Source organism: Perca flavescens, chromosome 4 (genome assembly GCF_004354835.1).
Source record: "Perca flavescens isolate YP-PL-M2 chromosome 4, PFLA_1.0, whole genome shotgun sequence".
Classification (NCBI taxonomy): domain Eukaryota; kingdom Metazoa; phylum Chordata; class Actinopteri; order Perciformes; family Percidae; genus Perca; species Perca flavescens.
This window is the reverse complement of record NC_041334.1, coordinates 7664388-7680472: the sequence shown is the minus strand read 5'-3', so window position 1 is coordinate 7680472 and position 16085 is coordinate 7664388. Positions and strand designations below refer to the sequence as shown.

The 16085-nt window shown below is 39.8% G+C and overlaps 2 protein-coding genes across 2 annotated transcripts in view; both read right to left on the bottom strand.

The window, feature by feature from the left end:
• Positions 1-1857: 1857 nt before the first annotated feature.
• On the bottom strand, positions 1858-11085 carry LOC114554584 (probable peptidyl-tRNA hydrolase 2). The gene is made up of 7 exons (XM_028576508.1): positions 10854-11085; positions 9739-9852; positions 8601-8672; positions 8413-8487; positions 7775-7872; positions 4438-4552; positions 1858-3267 (listed from the first exon to the last, which is right to left on the bottom strand). The coding sequence occupies exons 2-7, from the start codon at positions 9844-9846 to the stop codon at positions 3181-3183; spliced, it is 555 nt and encodes a 184-aa protein (XP_028432309.1). The 5' UTR covers positions 9847-9852; positions 10854-11085; the 3' UTR covers positions 1858-3180.
• Positions 11086-12014: 929 nt separating this feature from the next.
• Positions 12015-16085, bottom strand: part of plxnb1b (plexin b1b) — a 184043-nt gene continuing 179972 nt past the window's right edge. The window contains 1 exon segment of the mRNA XM_028576526.1: positions 12015-15043. Coding sequence (XP_028432327.1) covers positions 14939-15043 — 105 coding nt within the window. The 3' untranslated portion in view covers positions 12015-14938.

Here is a 16085-nt window from a genome sequence, read left to right as displayed (position 1 = left end):
CGATATTCCGCCTCTCGCCAATGATTCGACAGCAATGTGTCAGTCATGTTACAAACGAGATATACGTTCAAGTCTTTGGTAAATTCCAGCGTCGATATTTTTTCTCCGTCAACTACGTCAATCGGGGCGGGCACTGCTTTGAGGAGGTCTGTCCGGCTGCAAAATTTCAGTTGCATTTATGATATGTGTGTACTGGTGGCTTACAAGGAGAGCAAGAGAGTGGCTGGATTCGGAAGATAATCTGACACCCAACAGAGGATCTTTACCTTCAGAATTTCGGGAAATGCTCTTTATTAAATTCAAATGCCATGGAATTGGAATTAATGTTTTTTATTTGAGGCTTATATTTATCTATTTAATGAGGAAGGAACTATCATGCAATTACATAGTAGCAAGCGTTAGCTACAACACGGGGTCTCTGGGGGCCAGTTCCAGGGACACCAGAGGCAGGGTTAGCCCACTGGGTCAGCCCCACCTACCGGTACGTCAGATGAATGGAGCGTGAGGCTTATAATATACCCATGGTATGAGGTGTCGCTCTCTGGTAGCATTTCGGAAGGGGTTGGACCTCTTTATATAGTCTATGGGTTGGACAGGGAAATTGACCAGTGCTCATGCTTTGCAAATACTTTTTAATAGTCTATCTACTTCTGCTCGCTGTCGAAATCAGTCTATTCCCACACTCTGCAACAGAAACTGAATAAGTAACGGACACAATTTAAAATACCTCTCAGCAGCGGACCCAAAAAAAATTCTTGGGAGTTATACAAGAAAGCCAGGCGAAAAAACGAGCACGACCTTTGCTTTGCTGTGATGTAATGCTAGTTATTGGCTTAGCTACCACGCACACTGGATTTACAAACAAAGCGGAGTCGTTATTTTCGTCGGATAAAAGTCAAGAATAATTTTGACATATGTCCATATGTCAAAATTATTCTCAAGACTGCGATTTTTATAAACGAAAAGTCACGGTTTCTTGTCCTGAGACAAGAAAAATGAGACTGGAGGGGTGGGGTGGGACTCTGATTGGCTGTGGTAATAAATGCCAACGTCATTTGTTGCAGAGGTCTGATGAGCTATGGCTACGACAGCGGAATAATACAATTGTTGCGGCTGTGTGAGGCTTCCATAATAAAACTGATTAAGACTCAGTTTCATAAATCATAATTAGGAAATCACGCTTAGGGTAGGCCTAACAAAGCAGTATACGGTATACACTGCTCCCTATATGTCTAGTGGCACAACTTAGCTTGACATCAGAAATGACAGACCATCATAATGGTATGTAATTAATGTAGTAACCATGAGGTAGTAATATTGAATCAGTCAAAGTACACTTTTCAATGTATTTGAAATAGGTTTCAACACAAGCTAGCTCAGCTGATGGCGAAAATGTATCTTTAATAGTCGAATTATATAAAAGAACACCAACTACCCACAGCAGTAAGGTAGATATGAGTGAATTGACTTCTTTATGTTTGATGTTACTCATAATTTCACTAGTATATAAATAAGTTCTTAGAATAGCGCTTTCCCGTCCTTTTTGTCTTCTCGTGATGTTGCCCTTTATAAACTTGACCACTAGAATACTTTGACAAAACATCATGATGTTAATAATTGAAAGACAGTTGATACGTTTCTCAGCCAGCCTCCCATGATAGGCAGTGGCCATATTTCACAATACTGCCATTGTAACTGCGGTGAAAAAGCAATGTCATATGTTCAGTCCAAACCAAGCACTGCAATATGGCTGTTCAACCCTCCCCCACACTGCTTTCACTGCCACAGCTCCAGCAAATCTCTTTTATATGCAGTGTGTATGTTTGAGTCTGTAAGGTAAAACACAATTCAAGCTGCTTGTTACTTAATCTGGAGACATTTTAATGGTCTCCATAGTTTGGAGCATTCACACAAATGACTGTATAACATAGGAGGTATCAAAGTGTGGACATGTTACTAAAGTTGACATAACTTTGGGATTCCAACTGTCTGTTAAAATGTACATTTCATATTGCATGCATGCCACTGCAATTTTTTTTAAAGTTTTCTGTTACAAATAAAATCTTTGACATTAACCTAAGAATTTTGCGAGTGTCAGCTCATGCCCACAAATGTTACTGAGAACATACACATCATTCTTTGTGTATTAAGACTATTAGTCACCAAGTCTACAATAATCGTCATATATGCACAATTATCTGTTCTGTCAAGCTGTAAATTGAACTTCCTTAGTGTAAACTATCCACCATAGGCAGTCAGAGTGCATAAAGTTAGGCCCAGCACAGATCTTTACTATTTAACATTTTGGCTCCACAGGACCTCTCGTCCACCATCAAATTCTACTAATACATCCAAAAATTAGTAAATAAGTATTTTCTTATTTTTGCACAAAGAAAAAACAATACAACACATTTCAGTAACTGTGCATACTGTTTAGGATGGCACACCACAGATTATACAGTATATGGCCCCCAACAGGCATTTACAAAATATAGCCATTTATTAATAATGAGTAATATTATTGGTTCTATAGGATAGGGATCTTTGGGAGAATAGTTGCAGACAGACACAAATTATTTAAACGTCAAAAATGAGTGTTCATATATTATCAGTTAATAAGTTACCCTACACTCAGGAGTAGAGAATCCAACACAGACATACATCTGCTATGGGTATAATTATAATTACATTATGTATTAGTCCACAGCACATTGCCCCTTGAATAAGCACAATTACAATATTGGTCAAAGATCAAAAATGCTTGATTTTACTTTGCCATATCTGACACTGGACAACAGACTAGATGTGTTTGAAAATGGATTAAGATTCGAATGTGACTATCTTCTAAGTAGATAGCCTGTTTGGAAAAGAGAAAGGTCACCAGAAAAAGAAAATTCAACTGCCTTCGCCTCATTTCCCTGTGAATAACCGGCTCTTCTCTCCTGCTCTTAACGGCCGATTAAGCGGCTCAGACAAAGAATGAAAGGGAAATAAATGGCTGAGGGTGTTTTCTGGTGTTGGGACATGTCTTGTTTTCCCTCATTCTTTAAGCCTTTTTTTTTTAAAGGTTGTTACACACTTGCATGCCAAGACTCTCCCTGCCGCTGGGAAATGCTGCCCTCTGCTGGATGCACTGTGGCACTGCAAAGCTATGCCTCCCCCACAGTGAGAATGAGCCCCTCAGAGCAGCTTCAGACTCCCAGTGACATTGTTCACCATCTCTTCCTCCCCCATGATGGCTAGCACAGTGCGGGACCCAGCCTCCACCTGCCAAAGACAAGTGAGGTTAGTTTTGTGCTAAAACTCAAATGTCAAGTTAATGGGCAACACTGACTAATGGCGCTTACGGTACAGATCCATTTGTCCGACACGACTGAAGCGTGGTGTCGCGACGTCATACAGCCATGGTTGATGCTCCACACCCCTGACCAGCAGCTGATTGGACAAACGCGTGACGTGGATCTGGCTACTCGAGAATTTTAACAGAGTGTCATGGCAGCTCGTTGAGAATACGATCTCGTATTTTACAAAAATAGTTCACTGAAACGTGTTTCTGAAAACATTTTAAGCGAGAATTAGGCCATGCAGTTGCTGAATAGGTCTTCATTTCAGATCAACAAAGGTTAGTTTGAAAGATTTTCGTCTACTTCTATTGGATAGTCGCGTCACGTTCAACGGATTCCTTTGCATAAAGCTGGGCATCGGCCAGCTTTTTGACACACAGCATTTTTTCCAATGCAATGCCGCCTTCCCGGAATGCTTTGCAGGCCTGTTGCAGTCACTTGACATCACCCACAGGAATAGAGTGGAGCGCGGCGCGACAGAAGCGTTGCACGTTCAAATGGATCTCAACCGCGGTTCCCCGTCCTCCTTTTTCCATTGCAGATTTAGTACCGCCTCATGCGTGAGGCGAGCGTGGCTGGTTGTTTTAGCAATGGCGCAGGAAACTACCGTTTCTAACGCGACACACACAGAACGTCGAAAGGTGTGTTGTTTTTGATTCTCAGCATGTGGCTGTTGCCACAGCCAGAAGCTGGAGGCAGCAAAAAAAAACACAGCTGGCTAAACTATTTAAAAATGGCCGGTTTGTTCAAGACACCCCAGTCTGTCTCTAGCAATGACAACACAGTGATTAGTGACGATTCTCTCTGACCAATTAGTAGTCTGCAAATTTTCACGTCGGTATCACCTCAGCTCGCTTGGAAACTTTATGGAGGGGATACTAAAAAAAAAAAGTACCTGTTGGCAGGTACCAGGGACTTTTTTTCATAATGGAAAGGCAAAAAAGGCGAGTCGAGCAGGTACCAAAAACAGCATAACATTTTTTTACCAAATCTATTAGTACCAATAATCAATACAATATTTTGGGAATAACTACTGGTGCCTCCAAAAGATATTTACACACAAAATAATCTGAAAATGGTCTGTTCCACTCACCTGGGTAAGCCCTACATCCTGGACCAGGTAATTGGGCAGGCTGAGGCTCATGGCCAGGGCCTGCAGTTCCAGTAGATGAGCCACATTGGTGCCCTGGACCACCACCTTCTTGGCTCTGTATCAACACCATGCACATTTATTTTTCATCATTAGAATTGAATTCATTATTAAACAATATTATAAATGCTAGCAAAAGATGTAGCAACAATGTCAGCAATAACACACTTGACTGCATTTCTACAAACAATGACAGAACCCAGTGTGGAGAGCCCAGAAAAATGCCACAACATGATTGGAAAAGAAAAAAGAAAAAGTTACACAGCTATCCTGACACAGTTAAAGGATTGCATTTTTTAATTCAAAAGACTAAAGGGTGACAAGGGTCAACATTTCAGGAACTGGAGCATGAATGGAGTAAGATTTTGGTTTTCTGCAAACAGCGGCAGTAGAACATGCTTGCTCCTGCTAAATGAACTGTGATGTTGCCAGGCTGGCCCAGCAACAGGCGATAGGAGACTGTTGTGCCCACATCTCGAAGAGACCTGGCTTCATCGTGGCATCCCAGATCGGCATCTTATGTACTGACAGAGCGCAGGACTCCGGTGGGACGAGGGGAGGCGGACTCTGTATCAGTCAGTGCGTTTACATGCAAAAAAAGTGAATAACCGGGTTATACCAGTTCTCCCTGTGTGTACATGAGCGGGGAAGTATGGGGAAAAAATAAAGGGAGTCACTCTTCCTCCGGTACAGTAGGTAGCGATCTGCTAACGTACAACTGTTCAGAATAAGACCTTTGTCAAAATTACAACAAATTGAACCAAGAAATGATCCCCCCACTCACTTTGTATAAAACAGTGGTTAGCATATTTCCTAGAGATAGTTATGCCTGACCTCTCTACAGCAAGGATTAACAAAGCCAAACCATCAACTACCAGTCTATGGGAAAGAGCAGCAGCACAAATATCAGTCCTAATGACCTCAACGCCACAAGAACTAGAGGAGAGCGACTAGGCAAGGTGGGATTTCTGTTGTTTTTTTTTTTTTTCCTCGAGACCGCAGAGGGTCGGGGGTGGGAGAGGGTTTTTGTTCTTGTTAAATTTTTGTTCATCTGTTCTCTGCACCACTTGACATTACCTTGCACGTATTGTTTTGTATGTCCGTATGGTAAATGGTGCTAAAAAAATATAAAAATTGATCCCAAAAAAAACAAACAAATTGGAAAGCGGGGGTCTTATATGGATGGGAGAACATGGACGAGCTTTTAGCTCTGTATATTCATACAATCTCTATGCCTTACTTTTCGTTAGGTTAAGCGTGATTTATGCTTCTGCGTTAAATCTACGCCATGGCTAAGAGACACGGACCCTACGCCGTAGCCTAACGTGCACTTAGAGGTGCAAATCTTCACTGATCTCCCAATTCGATTACGATTATCAGGTCAGCGATTCGATATCTCGATGCATCACAATACATTTTTCTATTAAAGCCATATAGGATATTTGACTTGACAAACTTGCATTATCAAGTGCAATGCCCCAGCTGCAATACGTAACTTCAGACTGGAATGATGAAGTGTTTGGGTTAATTTCTTTAAGGTAGCTACCACGAAGGTTTACCTATTTTTGGATTATTACCACCCTACTTTTAACCAGCAAATCTATTGTGCTGTATTGGAATAACTGACCCCAGACAACTCTTTAACAAAAAAGGTACTGTTTACTGAACAATAACTTAAATGTATAAATAACATTTAGCCGATTGAATAACAACAACAAAAAAACATAACACAAATCACACCCTTCAAATATGCTAACTGCAATATTTCTTCAAATGATATTACACACAACTACCCCTTTACCAGTTTCCACTTAAAACACTCCAGCTACACAAAATGATTCCTCCTTACAGCAGTTTCAATGTAAAACTTACTCAAACCATATTAAACCACTGTGTTAACTCACACCTACCCACCCTTACACACACCCACGCCGAGAGGGAAAAAAAAGAAAAAAGTTGCGGGCTCATGTGGACGTTATCTTCAGTGAAGCAAACACACAGAAATCCAACTTACAGTTAGCGGTTAGTCCAAGAAACACAGCTCAAACACGAAAACAAAAACCAGTCACCAGCTACGGCAAAGTCTTCTTCAGCAGGGAAACACGGTGTCGTCCTCTCCGGTCCAAAATCAGCGTCCTCCGAAACAGCAACTCTCCGCCGTTAGCTCCAACTTTTGCTAGTCCGTTAGCGGCAACATCGATTATTTGATTAATTTCAACACCTCTATGTGCACCCCTCGAAAAATTTAACTACACGTCGTGGCAACGCACGTGGCTTGGCCGTGGCTTTGTAGCGTTGAATTTCCCACTACTCATTTCCTGGTTCTCCTTCTCCATAAACAACATGAAATCAAGGACAAAGTTAACTTCGTGCTACAGATTTCCCACCATGGTCAGAAAGCACAGGGGAGAAAATTTGTTTCTCTCACTATGTCTTTTGAGTCGCTACTCTCTCTGAAGCTAATCATGTCACTCGCTCTACCACACACTCCCCACGGGTGCACACACACATGCCTGGCCTGCTATTCTCTTAAAGAGATCGACGCACACACCAACACACAGGTATAAACTTCAGGCCACTTAACGTAAGTTGCGGCGAAAACTTGTGCGGAGTGGAGCCTCCGCACAACCATCTATCACGCTTAAGTCTTTCCTCTATAACTGTACAGGGATTCCCCTGTCAGGCTTGAATTTTTTTTTATGCCAAAAATAGGTAAACAGGTATTTTCTGTTAAAGTGCCTGCCCTTTTCCAGTTTCCAATGGCAGCTTCTCAAAAAGTTCTGTGTAACAAACCATCTGGCGGGTCAGGTTAGTGTTCTACAATTACAATAAATGAACCTTGAAGGTTGCAGAGCTTTAGATATGGACACTGTAACTTTCCATGATATATTTTTACCATGTTTTTTTTAGGAAAATATCAAATGTAAAAGATATATGTACAGTAAAAGTTAAATGAATGGCATTGTTAGGGCTTTTTGAGATTATTAATGTTAATCGTTTTTAAATTGCTAAATTTCAAAGTTCATTGCTTGCAACTCATGTTTTGCTTTAATTATTTTTTGTTAAATGTATGGTCACTAAAAGTGAATTAACAATGATTTACATAATCTTAAAATTAGTAGATATTCAGTGTAAAACAAGTAAATTCATTTTAAGGCACTGCTAATGAACTGACATCATCACAAAGTGAGTGGTTGTTACATACAGATACAGAGCTATACAACAAATGCACAACTGTTCAGTGCATCCCCTCTTTACCTACATACTGTACAGGCCTTACCCACTGTGGTCCCATTTCCAGGCCATCTCCCTCCAGCTGTTTTTTTCCTGTAGAGCCTGGTATAAACCCACAGCAGCATGACCAACTTGGGCTGCAACCTGCACAAACACATAGCACTGAGCTCACACCTACGAGAATCTGTCGGAGTTTTCAGCCGTACTGAAAAAGGCCTATAGGTGATGTTTCTGACCAAGTTCAAATAAAGTTACACACTGAAAAGATAACTGCACAAAAAACATTTCATTTCTATTAGAATCAACCTAAAAACACTATGAACAAATTATATACATGAAATATTTTTAGTGCAACTCATATTTGCATAGTAAAGAGCACAGAGCTGGTAGGCAATAATTATTGAAAGAACGTGGGAAATTCCAGACTAATGCAAATTAAAGACATGCTTTGTGAAATAAAAGAACACATAGCGGCTTTACGTCACTGTAAAAGTAGATTGATTAAATATAGGAGTAAGAACCTAAAAGTTAGCTTGGCTGAAAAGTCCTTCCTTCATTTTTTTGCCAGTGGAGAAGCAAACCATGACTGAGCTGTTAAATATTACGACACTTTCTTTAGGATGGCTTGTGTAATTTAACACAGCATATATCCCACACAGTACACATTGGCACCGCTAAACTTACCTTTCCAACACCCATGGCAAGGTCCATGTTCACCACCAATACCATCTTGAACATGAGGTCATCGTCTCCCTCCTCCTAAAGGGGTAAGAGCATACAAAAAGAGACACTGAGATTTGGCTTTGGACAAACTCCACAAGGTCTAATGTACCAATGTGTACCTGTGGGGACTAAGGCTAGCTTATGGGCACCTCATTCTCCAGCTTGTTGAAGTAGTACATTGCCGCTTCCTCGGCAGAAACGTTCCTAGTGTGTAGAAGTGCCTGAAGTGATGAGAAACAATGAAAAGAGTCAGAGAACAAATAATAGTGTGTTCCATTTATTTTGGCTGACAAACAATTAACTAAGCAATACATATATTCAGTAAAATCTCATTTTTCACAATTTGTTTATTCACACTGCTCAATTAAAACTGAATTATTATTTGGGATATTCAACTATTGTTGGATGTAACCACAATAAATCAAATAAGTCCTTATTCTTAACATTAAAGGAGAATTCCGGTCGATTTCAACACGTAGCTCTGTTGTTAATCTGGACTAGGGCTGGGAAAAAAAATCGATTTGATTTAAAAAAAATCGATTTGATTTAAAAATCGAGTTGGTAGGTCAAATCGATTCATATTTTTTTTTAATCCAAATACAGTATAAATAATTTGAATGTTTAACAATCTTTGTTGCACACTGCACAGTGACTTTTCAGTTAGAGAAAGGGTTTGCCTTTGCAATTTTGTTTATGTTGATGCACTTTAATTAAATACAATAAATATATATTTTTAAAATATAAATATATTTACAGTTCGCACTTATTTTGTTTTAAATGGAGGGGGGGATCGAATCGAAAATCAAGTTTTTTATTAAAAACAAATCGCACATTTTTTTAGGGAAACAAATCGCCCAGCTCTAATCTGGACCACATGATATCACACATGTTTCTTTGTTATGGCTGTTGATGTGTTTTCATCTTTTGTACTAATTGTGTAATTGTTGTCTAACTTTGTGAGTACTTTTCTTTTGAGCAGAGCTGCTGATCGGGAACGCAAAATTAATTTTAATGTTAACTGATAGTAAAGTTGTATCTTTTCGTATGCTCCAGCTATTAAAGTATGCTATTCAAATTAATTTGATAATGAGATAATATTCTAACAGCAGTGAGGAATGTTTAGCATGAAAGCAGTCAAGTAATGCAGTGTTCACATTATATAGTATGGATCATTGGAGGTCAGCAATGGGAGAATGCTATATTTCCATTCATACAAATTATTGAATGTTTATGTAAATATGGCCTACATGTTAAAAGCAGCTGCGCACCCTGAGTGTACTGTCCCACCTGTTTGGCTGCCTCCTCTGGGATGTCCAGCTCTCTGAGCTGCTGCAGAAAAACAGGGTTGACATCCTGAGAACCGGAGTCTGGGCCTGACTGCTCTGATGGCTCCATTCTTGACTGTAATAGGAAAACAGTAACACTGAACATCCTGCTCAGCACTAACCCACGTGAAATAGGATACTATTGTCAACTAAATTGACCATCTTAGACTAAAAATGTCAAATATACCTCGGGTCCACAATTGATATTTTTTCATATCAATGACTGTGTGCAGTTTAGAGAGACATTTAAAGCATATTCGGATTTATTCCTCAAGCTCTCATTAAACAGCTCACAATTTTCTGCATGCATACAGGATTATTTGTACATATGGATGGGTGGATCATGGCTTACACAAACACAAGACAATAGAATAAACTGAAGCCTGCAGCCTTGAAATACACATGCATATCGAACGTTACTATTAAACTGCCCCATTGTGTTTTAACCTATATATGAATTGAATAATTTCGAAAAACGTCGTAGTTAGGGTAACGTTACTTTACCGAGCAAGGCCGTATTAAAGATTTAAGAAAGTGTGATATGACGCTCTCTTAATATACGAGAAGGAAATATGAAGTGAACTAAAGATACCCCTAACATACGGCCACAAAGTGTAAAAACACGTCCTGAGATAGCTAGCTAGCTGTATAAACACAACGTTATGCTAGCTAACGTTAGTTCCAGTTGACAGATGTTAGCTTACTACACACGTTAGCTAACTAGCTAGCTAGCTATCCAGCCCCCCCCACACACACACACACACACACACACACACACAAATGGCTAACGTTACACACCATTGAAATTAGCATCTAATACAAAGCAGCTAGCAACGTTAGCTTTCGTTTAGACTAGCTAAACTATTTCAGTGAAAATACAAATAACTGCACTACGATGCTTAAAGCTAATGCTTTCTTGACAGTTGATTAACGTTAGGACATCCTTCCTTGCTAAACAGCTGTTGGTACAAAGGTAGCTAACATTAGCCGCTACTGCTAACTGCACTAACGTTAGCTTCAGTCCAGCAGCTTGCCTGCAGTAACTCATACACATATTTATACATGGTAGTTAGTTACCTGTTCTTCTGCGCAAAACGACGCGATTTCTAGAAGTATTAGTTTTCACCTGCAACGGAACAATTTCTGTGTGAACGGGAAATTACATTAAGTGTAACTGTCTTCAGCGTTAACGTTACTCCATTTTGGACCCTTCTGATTGTTGGCACAGGATGCTGCCTCTTGTCGAGTGTGGTGTTACAGATGTTCTGGTGATATGTGGTGACTTGAGTGATGATGATGATGATGCGGGTGCATGATTCACATGTGCCCCACGCAGTGGTCTAAGAAGTATTAAGATCCCTTTCTTAAGTAAAAGTACTGAAAACACACTATAAAAATACTCTTGTTACATGTAAAAGTCCTGCATTGAAAATGTTACTTAAGTAAAAGTAAGTAAGTAGGCAGGTCATCAGGAAAATGTACTTAAAAGTAAAAGTACTCAATGCAGAAAAATCCTCACATTTTAGAAACTGGAAACGATCCCAACAGTTCTGTGTTTAATGGTCTAATCATTTCAGCTGGACTTGTAGGCCGTTATATTGTCTAGTTTCATTTATAAAAAATAAAAAACGACATGTGTTTTGTGTGTAAATCTCTTAATTTGCAAAGTAACTAGTAATTAAAGCTGTCAGATGAATGTAGTGGAGTAAAAAGTACAATATTTCTCTCTGAAATGTAATGGAGTAGAAGTAGAAAGTGGCAGGAAAAGAAAAAATGTGTAAAATGTAAATGTACTTAGTTACATTCCACCACTGTGTCCCAGTTACCGCTGTTACAAGTGTGACAAGATGAATGCCAGCTATTGAAAATTAAGCTGTTTTTGTAATGTCATTGTAACGTAAATTTTATGACATTTTATTTTACTTAAACCCACAATGATAATCCCTTTGAATATTTTGAACCTCTGAACAGGTGAGAATGTATTTATGCTTTTATATTGTTGCAGTTTAGTAACGATAATTCCATATATTTGTTAAACAGGTATTGACTCTGCCTCCTGATCTCCTTGGTGATCCCGGCATCATGAACATGCATAGTACCAGATCTGGCCCCGGATAATTCACCATTAGAGGCATCCTGTCCGTTATTACTGCAGCCCTGCAGCCCTGATACAGTCACGCACTTACATATGAACATCTTGAGGGATTCAAGTGAGTGTTTCAAAAGAAAAACAACAAATAATTTTAAGAATACTTTTATACATCAGCATCTGTGATAATTTGCATCAATTCTCTTATTAAACAGGTAAAACCACTACAGTTACATTTTAAATCAATATGTACAAGATATTAACACACAAAATAAGAATAAGAAACACCCTTAAAACTGCTCCTTGCAGAGCCTGCTCTACATTGCCAAATTTATACAGCCTAATAACAGTTATAGTTTTCCCTCAAATGGCTTGTCTTTATCATCACTGAGCTTTCACCACTATCTAAACTGACAGTGTCTGACAGAACAAACCATCTGTTCGTATGAGTCATTAGTTGCTTGTATGTGTTAGGTAATGTAGTAATAAACCTACGGGCTACATTCTGAAATACTGAGCCTGGACCTGGGAACGACACGTATTAGGCATTAGGCTCAGCTGACACTATTCAACACTCATCTTTTTTGGTCACTGTTGACTAGGGCTGGGTATAAAACCTCATTACTTTTAAAGTAGAGACTACACTGTGTCTAAAGCACTGACTTGAGTATTGACGAACTCAAGTATCAAAGTTGGCAAGTATCTTTGTGGATCTGGGTTTCCCCAGTTATCTCTGCAGTGCCTAGCCATAACCTAAATATTAACAGAAATCAAGCCCTAACCACAGAGGGCAGTGCTATGGGGGACACTATTTAAAAAGGGAAACCGAGTTTGGGCGCTCGGATAACTCAGTTGGTAGAGCAGGCGCCCATATATAGAGGTTTACTCCTCGACACAGCGGGCCCGGGTTCGACTCCGACCTCTCTCTCCCCTTTCATGTCTTCTGCTGTCCTATCCAAATAAAGGCTGAAAATGCCCAACAACATAATCTTAAAAAAAAGGGAAACAGTTTGACAGGAGGAACAGAATCAACAAATGTCCAACCATACCCAGCCCTACTAACCCCTAGGAAGCCATCTCAGTCTTTGTCATTTAAATGTGGAGTCTTTGTTTCTGGAGAAAGACGTTTATTTTTTAACTCAACACCCAAACAAATAACCCACTCCCATCAGTGCTCCTTCATGTGCCAGATTTACCATCACTACCTTTCTCTTTATACATCATGACCTTTCCCACGTCCTGTGCACCAGCACCAACAGAAAAGTGTTTTGCTCGTTTCCCATTCACAGAGCAGGACTGTGTATGGACGGACAGCAAACAGACTGAGGAGATATTCGCTGAATTTGACAAAAAGTGTATTGGATTAAAATCAGAGACTCCACCCTTAAATGAGAACAACATCAGCAAACATGAGCTCATGTATATAAGGTCTCTGTGCTCTAAATGAAATCAGAACAGTGTCACAAGATCAAATATACCTTCTGAACCAGTAGTAGTATAATCAATGCAATAAAATGTCATACATTCCTTCAGCACATGAAGCAATGCCACCTTGTGTTCAATACAACTGTATACCAACCATGATGTCGATACCAAAAAACATGTACCATCACCTCGGCTTGTAGTGGACCAAGGTGAACCATGATTACCTTGTATTGATCCCAAAAGGAATGTTAAAAATGTACAAAATAGACATATGACTGACTTACACAATAAAACACTGTGGTGCACACTAAGAATCCACTTCATGGAGTTTTTTTTATGGAAGGAGTTTTTCTTTTCCTCTAACATCTTTCCCATGACTTGAATCTGCATGAATAAGTTTAAAAGCAAGAAATAAAAACTAAAAAGTAAACTGTCACTCAGTTGGGGTTTAAGTACCTTAAAATGCTCAAACAAGCATGCTTTGATTTCCAATCACACACAGGAAAGAAAATGTGTGTTTGTACTGCTGCAATTGAGTCCAGCTGGAGTTAGGCCAGATCTTGCTGTGCTGCTGTATTGGTAGTTGTAGCTGGTTAACTTGTACATAGTAGTGTTGCGTGAACAACACTGAAAAAATAGAAGAGTATCTGATGCAGCACAGTAGGCTGAGGTAGAGAGTGGCAGTGACTTATTAAACTCTTAGCAATTGGCTTTGTGTAAAGGGGTTTCATTCTTAAACATTCAGAGACATTTCAGATCGCTGTTTTGTGAATACTGCTGTCTTAAAATCTAAAATATAATAACCACTTACTTCAATACTTTTTACTAGAAACCAGAAATGTGACAATACAAGATGTAGATTGACAACCAGGGCAAAATGGAACACACACACACACAACTATTGACTAGACAGCAGCGAAAAGCACACAAGACATAAAAGATACCGCTTTAAAAATTCACTCAAGGGAAAATGTAATCAGTCTTTAGTCAGATCAGCTGACTATGGAACAGCTGCTTTATAAGATTGTTAAGTTTTAAGTCCAGCACTGTTCTGTAGCGATGAAACCAGGGTGCAAAATTAACTTTTTTGTCCACCATCCAAATGGCTAGTGAATGTTCAAATTTTACCAGCCACTCAATAGATTACTATTGTTTTTTTGGCTGGTGAGAAAGCAAATCTCCCAGACACTTGCATATTTTACCAGCATTTAGCTGGTGGAGTGTGCAAATATTGTACCCAGGATAAAACACAATGTTCTTCCTCTAAATGTCTCTTTATAAAGTTAACAGAGGGACAGCAGGACTGACTGGTGTCTCTTACACTTTCTTTGTCCAGATTTGTTCAGTGGCCTGCTTCTACAGAGAGCTCAGACTAAAGTCATTGATGCATCCTCAGCCAACACCAACAAAGGACTGAAGGTGCTGGGATGTGAACTTCAATGCTAAGCTGAATCTTCCGATACTTCTGAAAAGTTTCTTCAAAAACTCACAGCTCCTTGACTCCAAACCTTCCTCCTTAAACAAAGGTTGGTACTGTCTTCCAATTTGTCTGTCTGTTGCTTTCTGCTTTTCAGTTCAACCTGCAGGGTTTAAGTGTCCCATTCTTTGCCTCCTCGATTTGCCATAGCTCTGGTGGGTGTTTCCTCTGTCACAAGTCCGTGACTTTATTCTCCACGGCGGCTGCGATCTGCTGCAGTCTGTAGCCGAGCTGCATCTTCTGGGCTGTGGGGTCCTCCTCCAGCGCTGTGATGATCTGATGAGAAGAAGATGGCACAAGGATGGGTGGAGAGAGAGAGAGAGAGAGGTTAAGAGGAGGAAAAGAGATGTGACAAACACACAAATAAGTTGCATCATTCCCGTAAGCAGAAATGTACTGAAGGATTAAAAAAACAACAACGCATAAACCCCCATTACTAATCTTTTAAAACTGACAAAAAAAAAGTAGTAGTTGTTTGTTTTTTCTGATTCAAACGGAGGATCTAAGGACAGAAGGGGGAAAGGCTTCTGAGACAAAATGTTATGGAGTGCCATGGGGAAACAGTCTTGAGGTGCACCTAGTCATTAAATAGTTTGTTGATTTTCCTGTGAGAGGATTGGTGTCCAGGATTTATGCTAAACTGATTTCCCACTGTTCCAAGAACCCAAATCCCCAGCAGATCCACTTCAACATATGCCATAGAACATATTGGACTCCTCAGAAGAGATACGTCTCTAAAGCCATTCCTACTCCCTATTGCACGTTCTGTCAACCTGAACAAACTGGAACCTTCCTGCACATGGTCTGGGAGTGTGAACAGGTGCATGAGTTTTGGAATAAAACAAAATCAATAATATGTGATGTGATAGGATGTCAAATTCCTACTGACCCGATTGTTTTGTTACTTAATGACGACTCTAAATTACACCTGCTTGGGAGACAGAAGAAAATTTGGCTAGCCGGCTCAACCGATGATAGCTCAATGCTGGCTCCCCCCCACTCGCTTTGTATAAAACAGTGGTTGGCATACTTCCTAGACATAGTTATGCTTGAGCTCTCTACAGCAAGGATTAACAAAGCCAAGCCATCGACCTATGGAGAAACGTAGCAGCACAGGTATCGGCCCTGGTGAACTCAACACCTCAAGAATTAGAGGAGAGCGACTAGGCAAGCTGTGATTTTTGTTTTCTTGTATATTGGTTTGTTTTGTTTTCCTCGAGACCGCAGAGGGTGGGGGGTTGGCGAGGGTTTTGGTTCTTGTTTGTTCTGTATGTTGTATGTTCAAAATATAAAAATAATACAAAATTGATCATAAAAG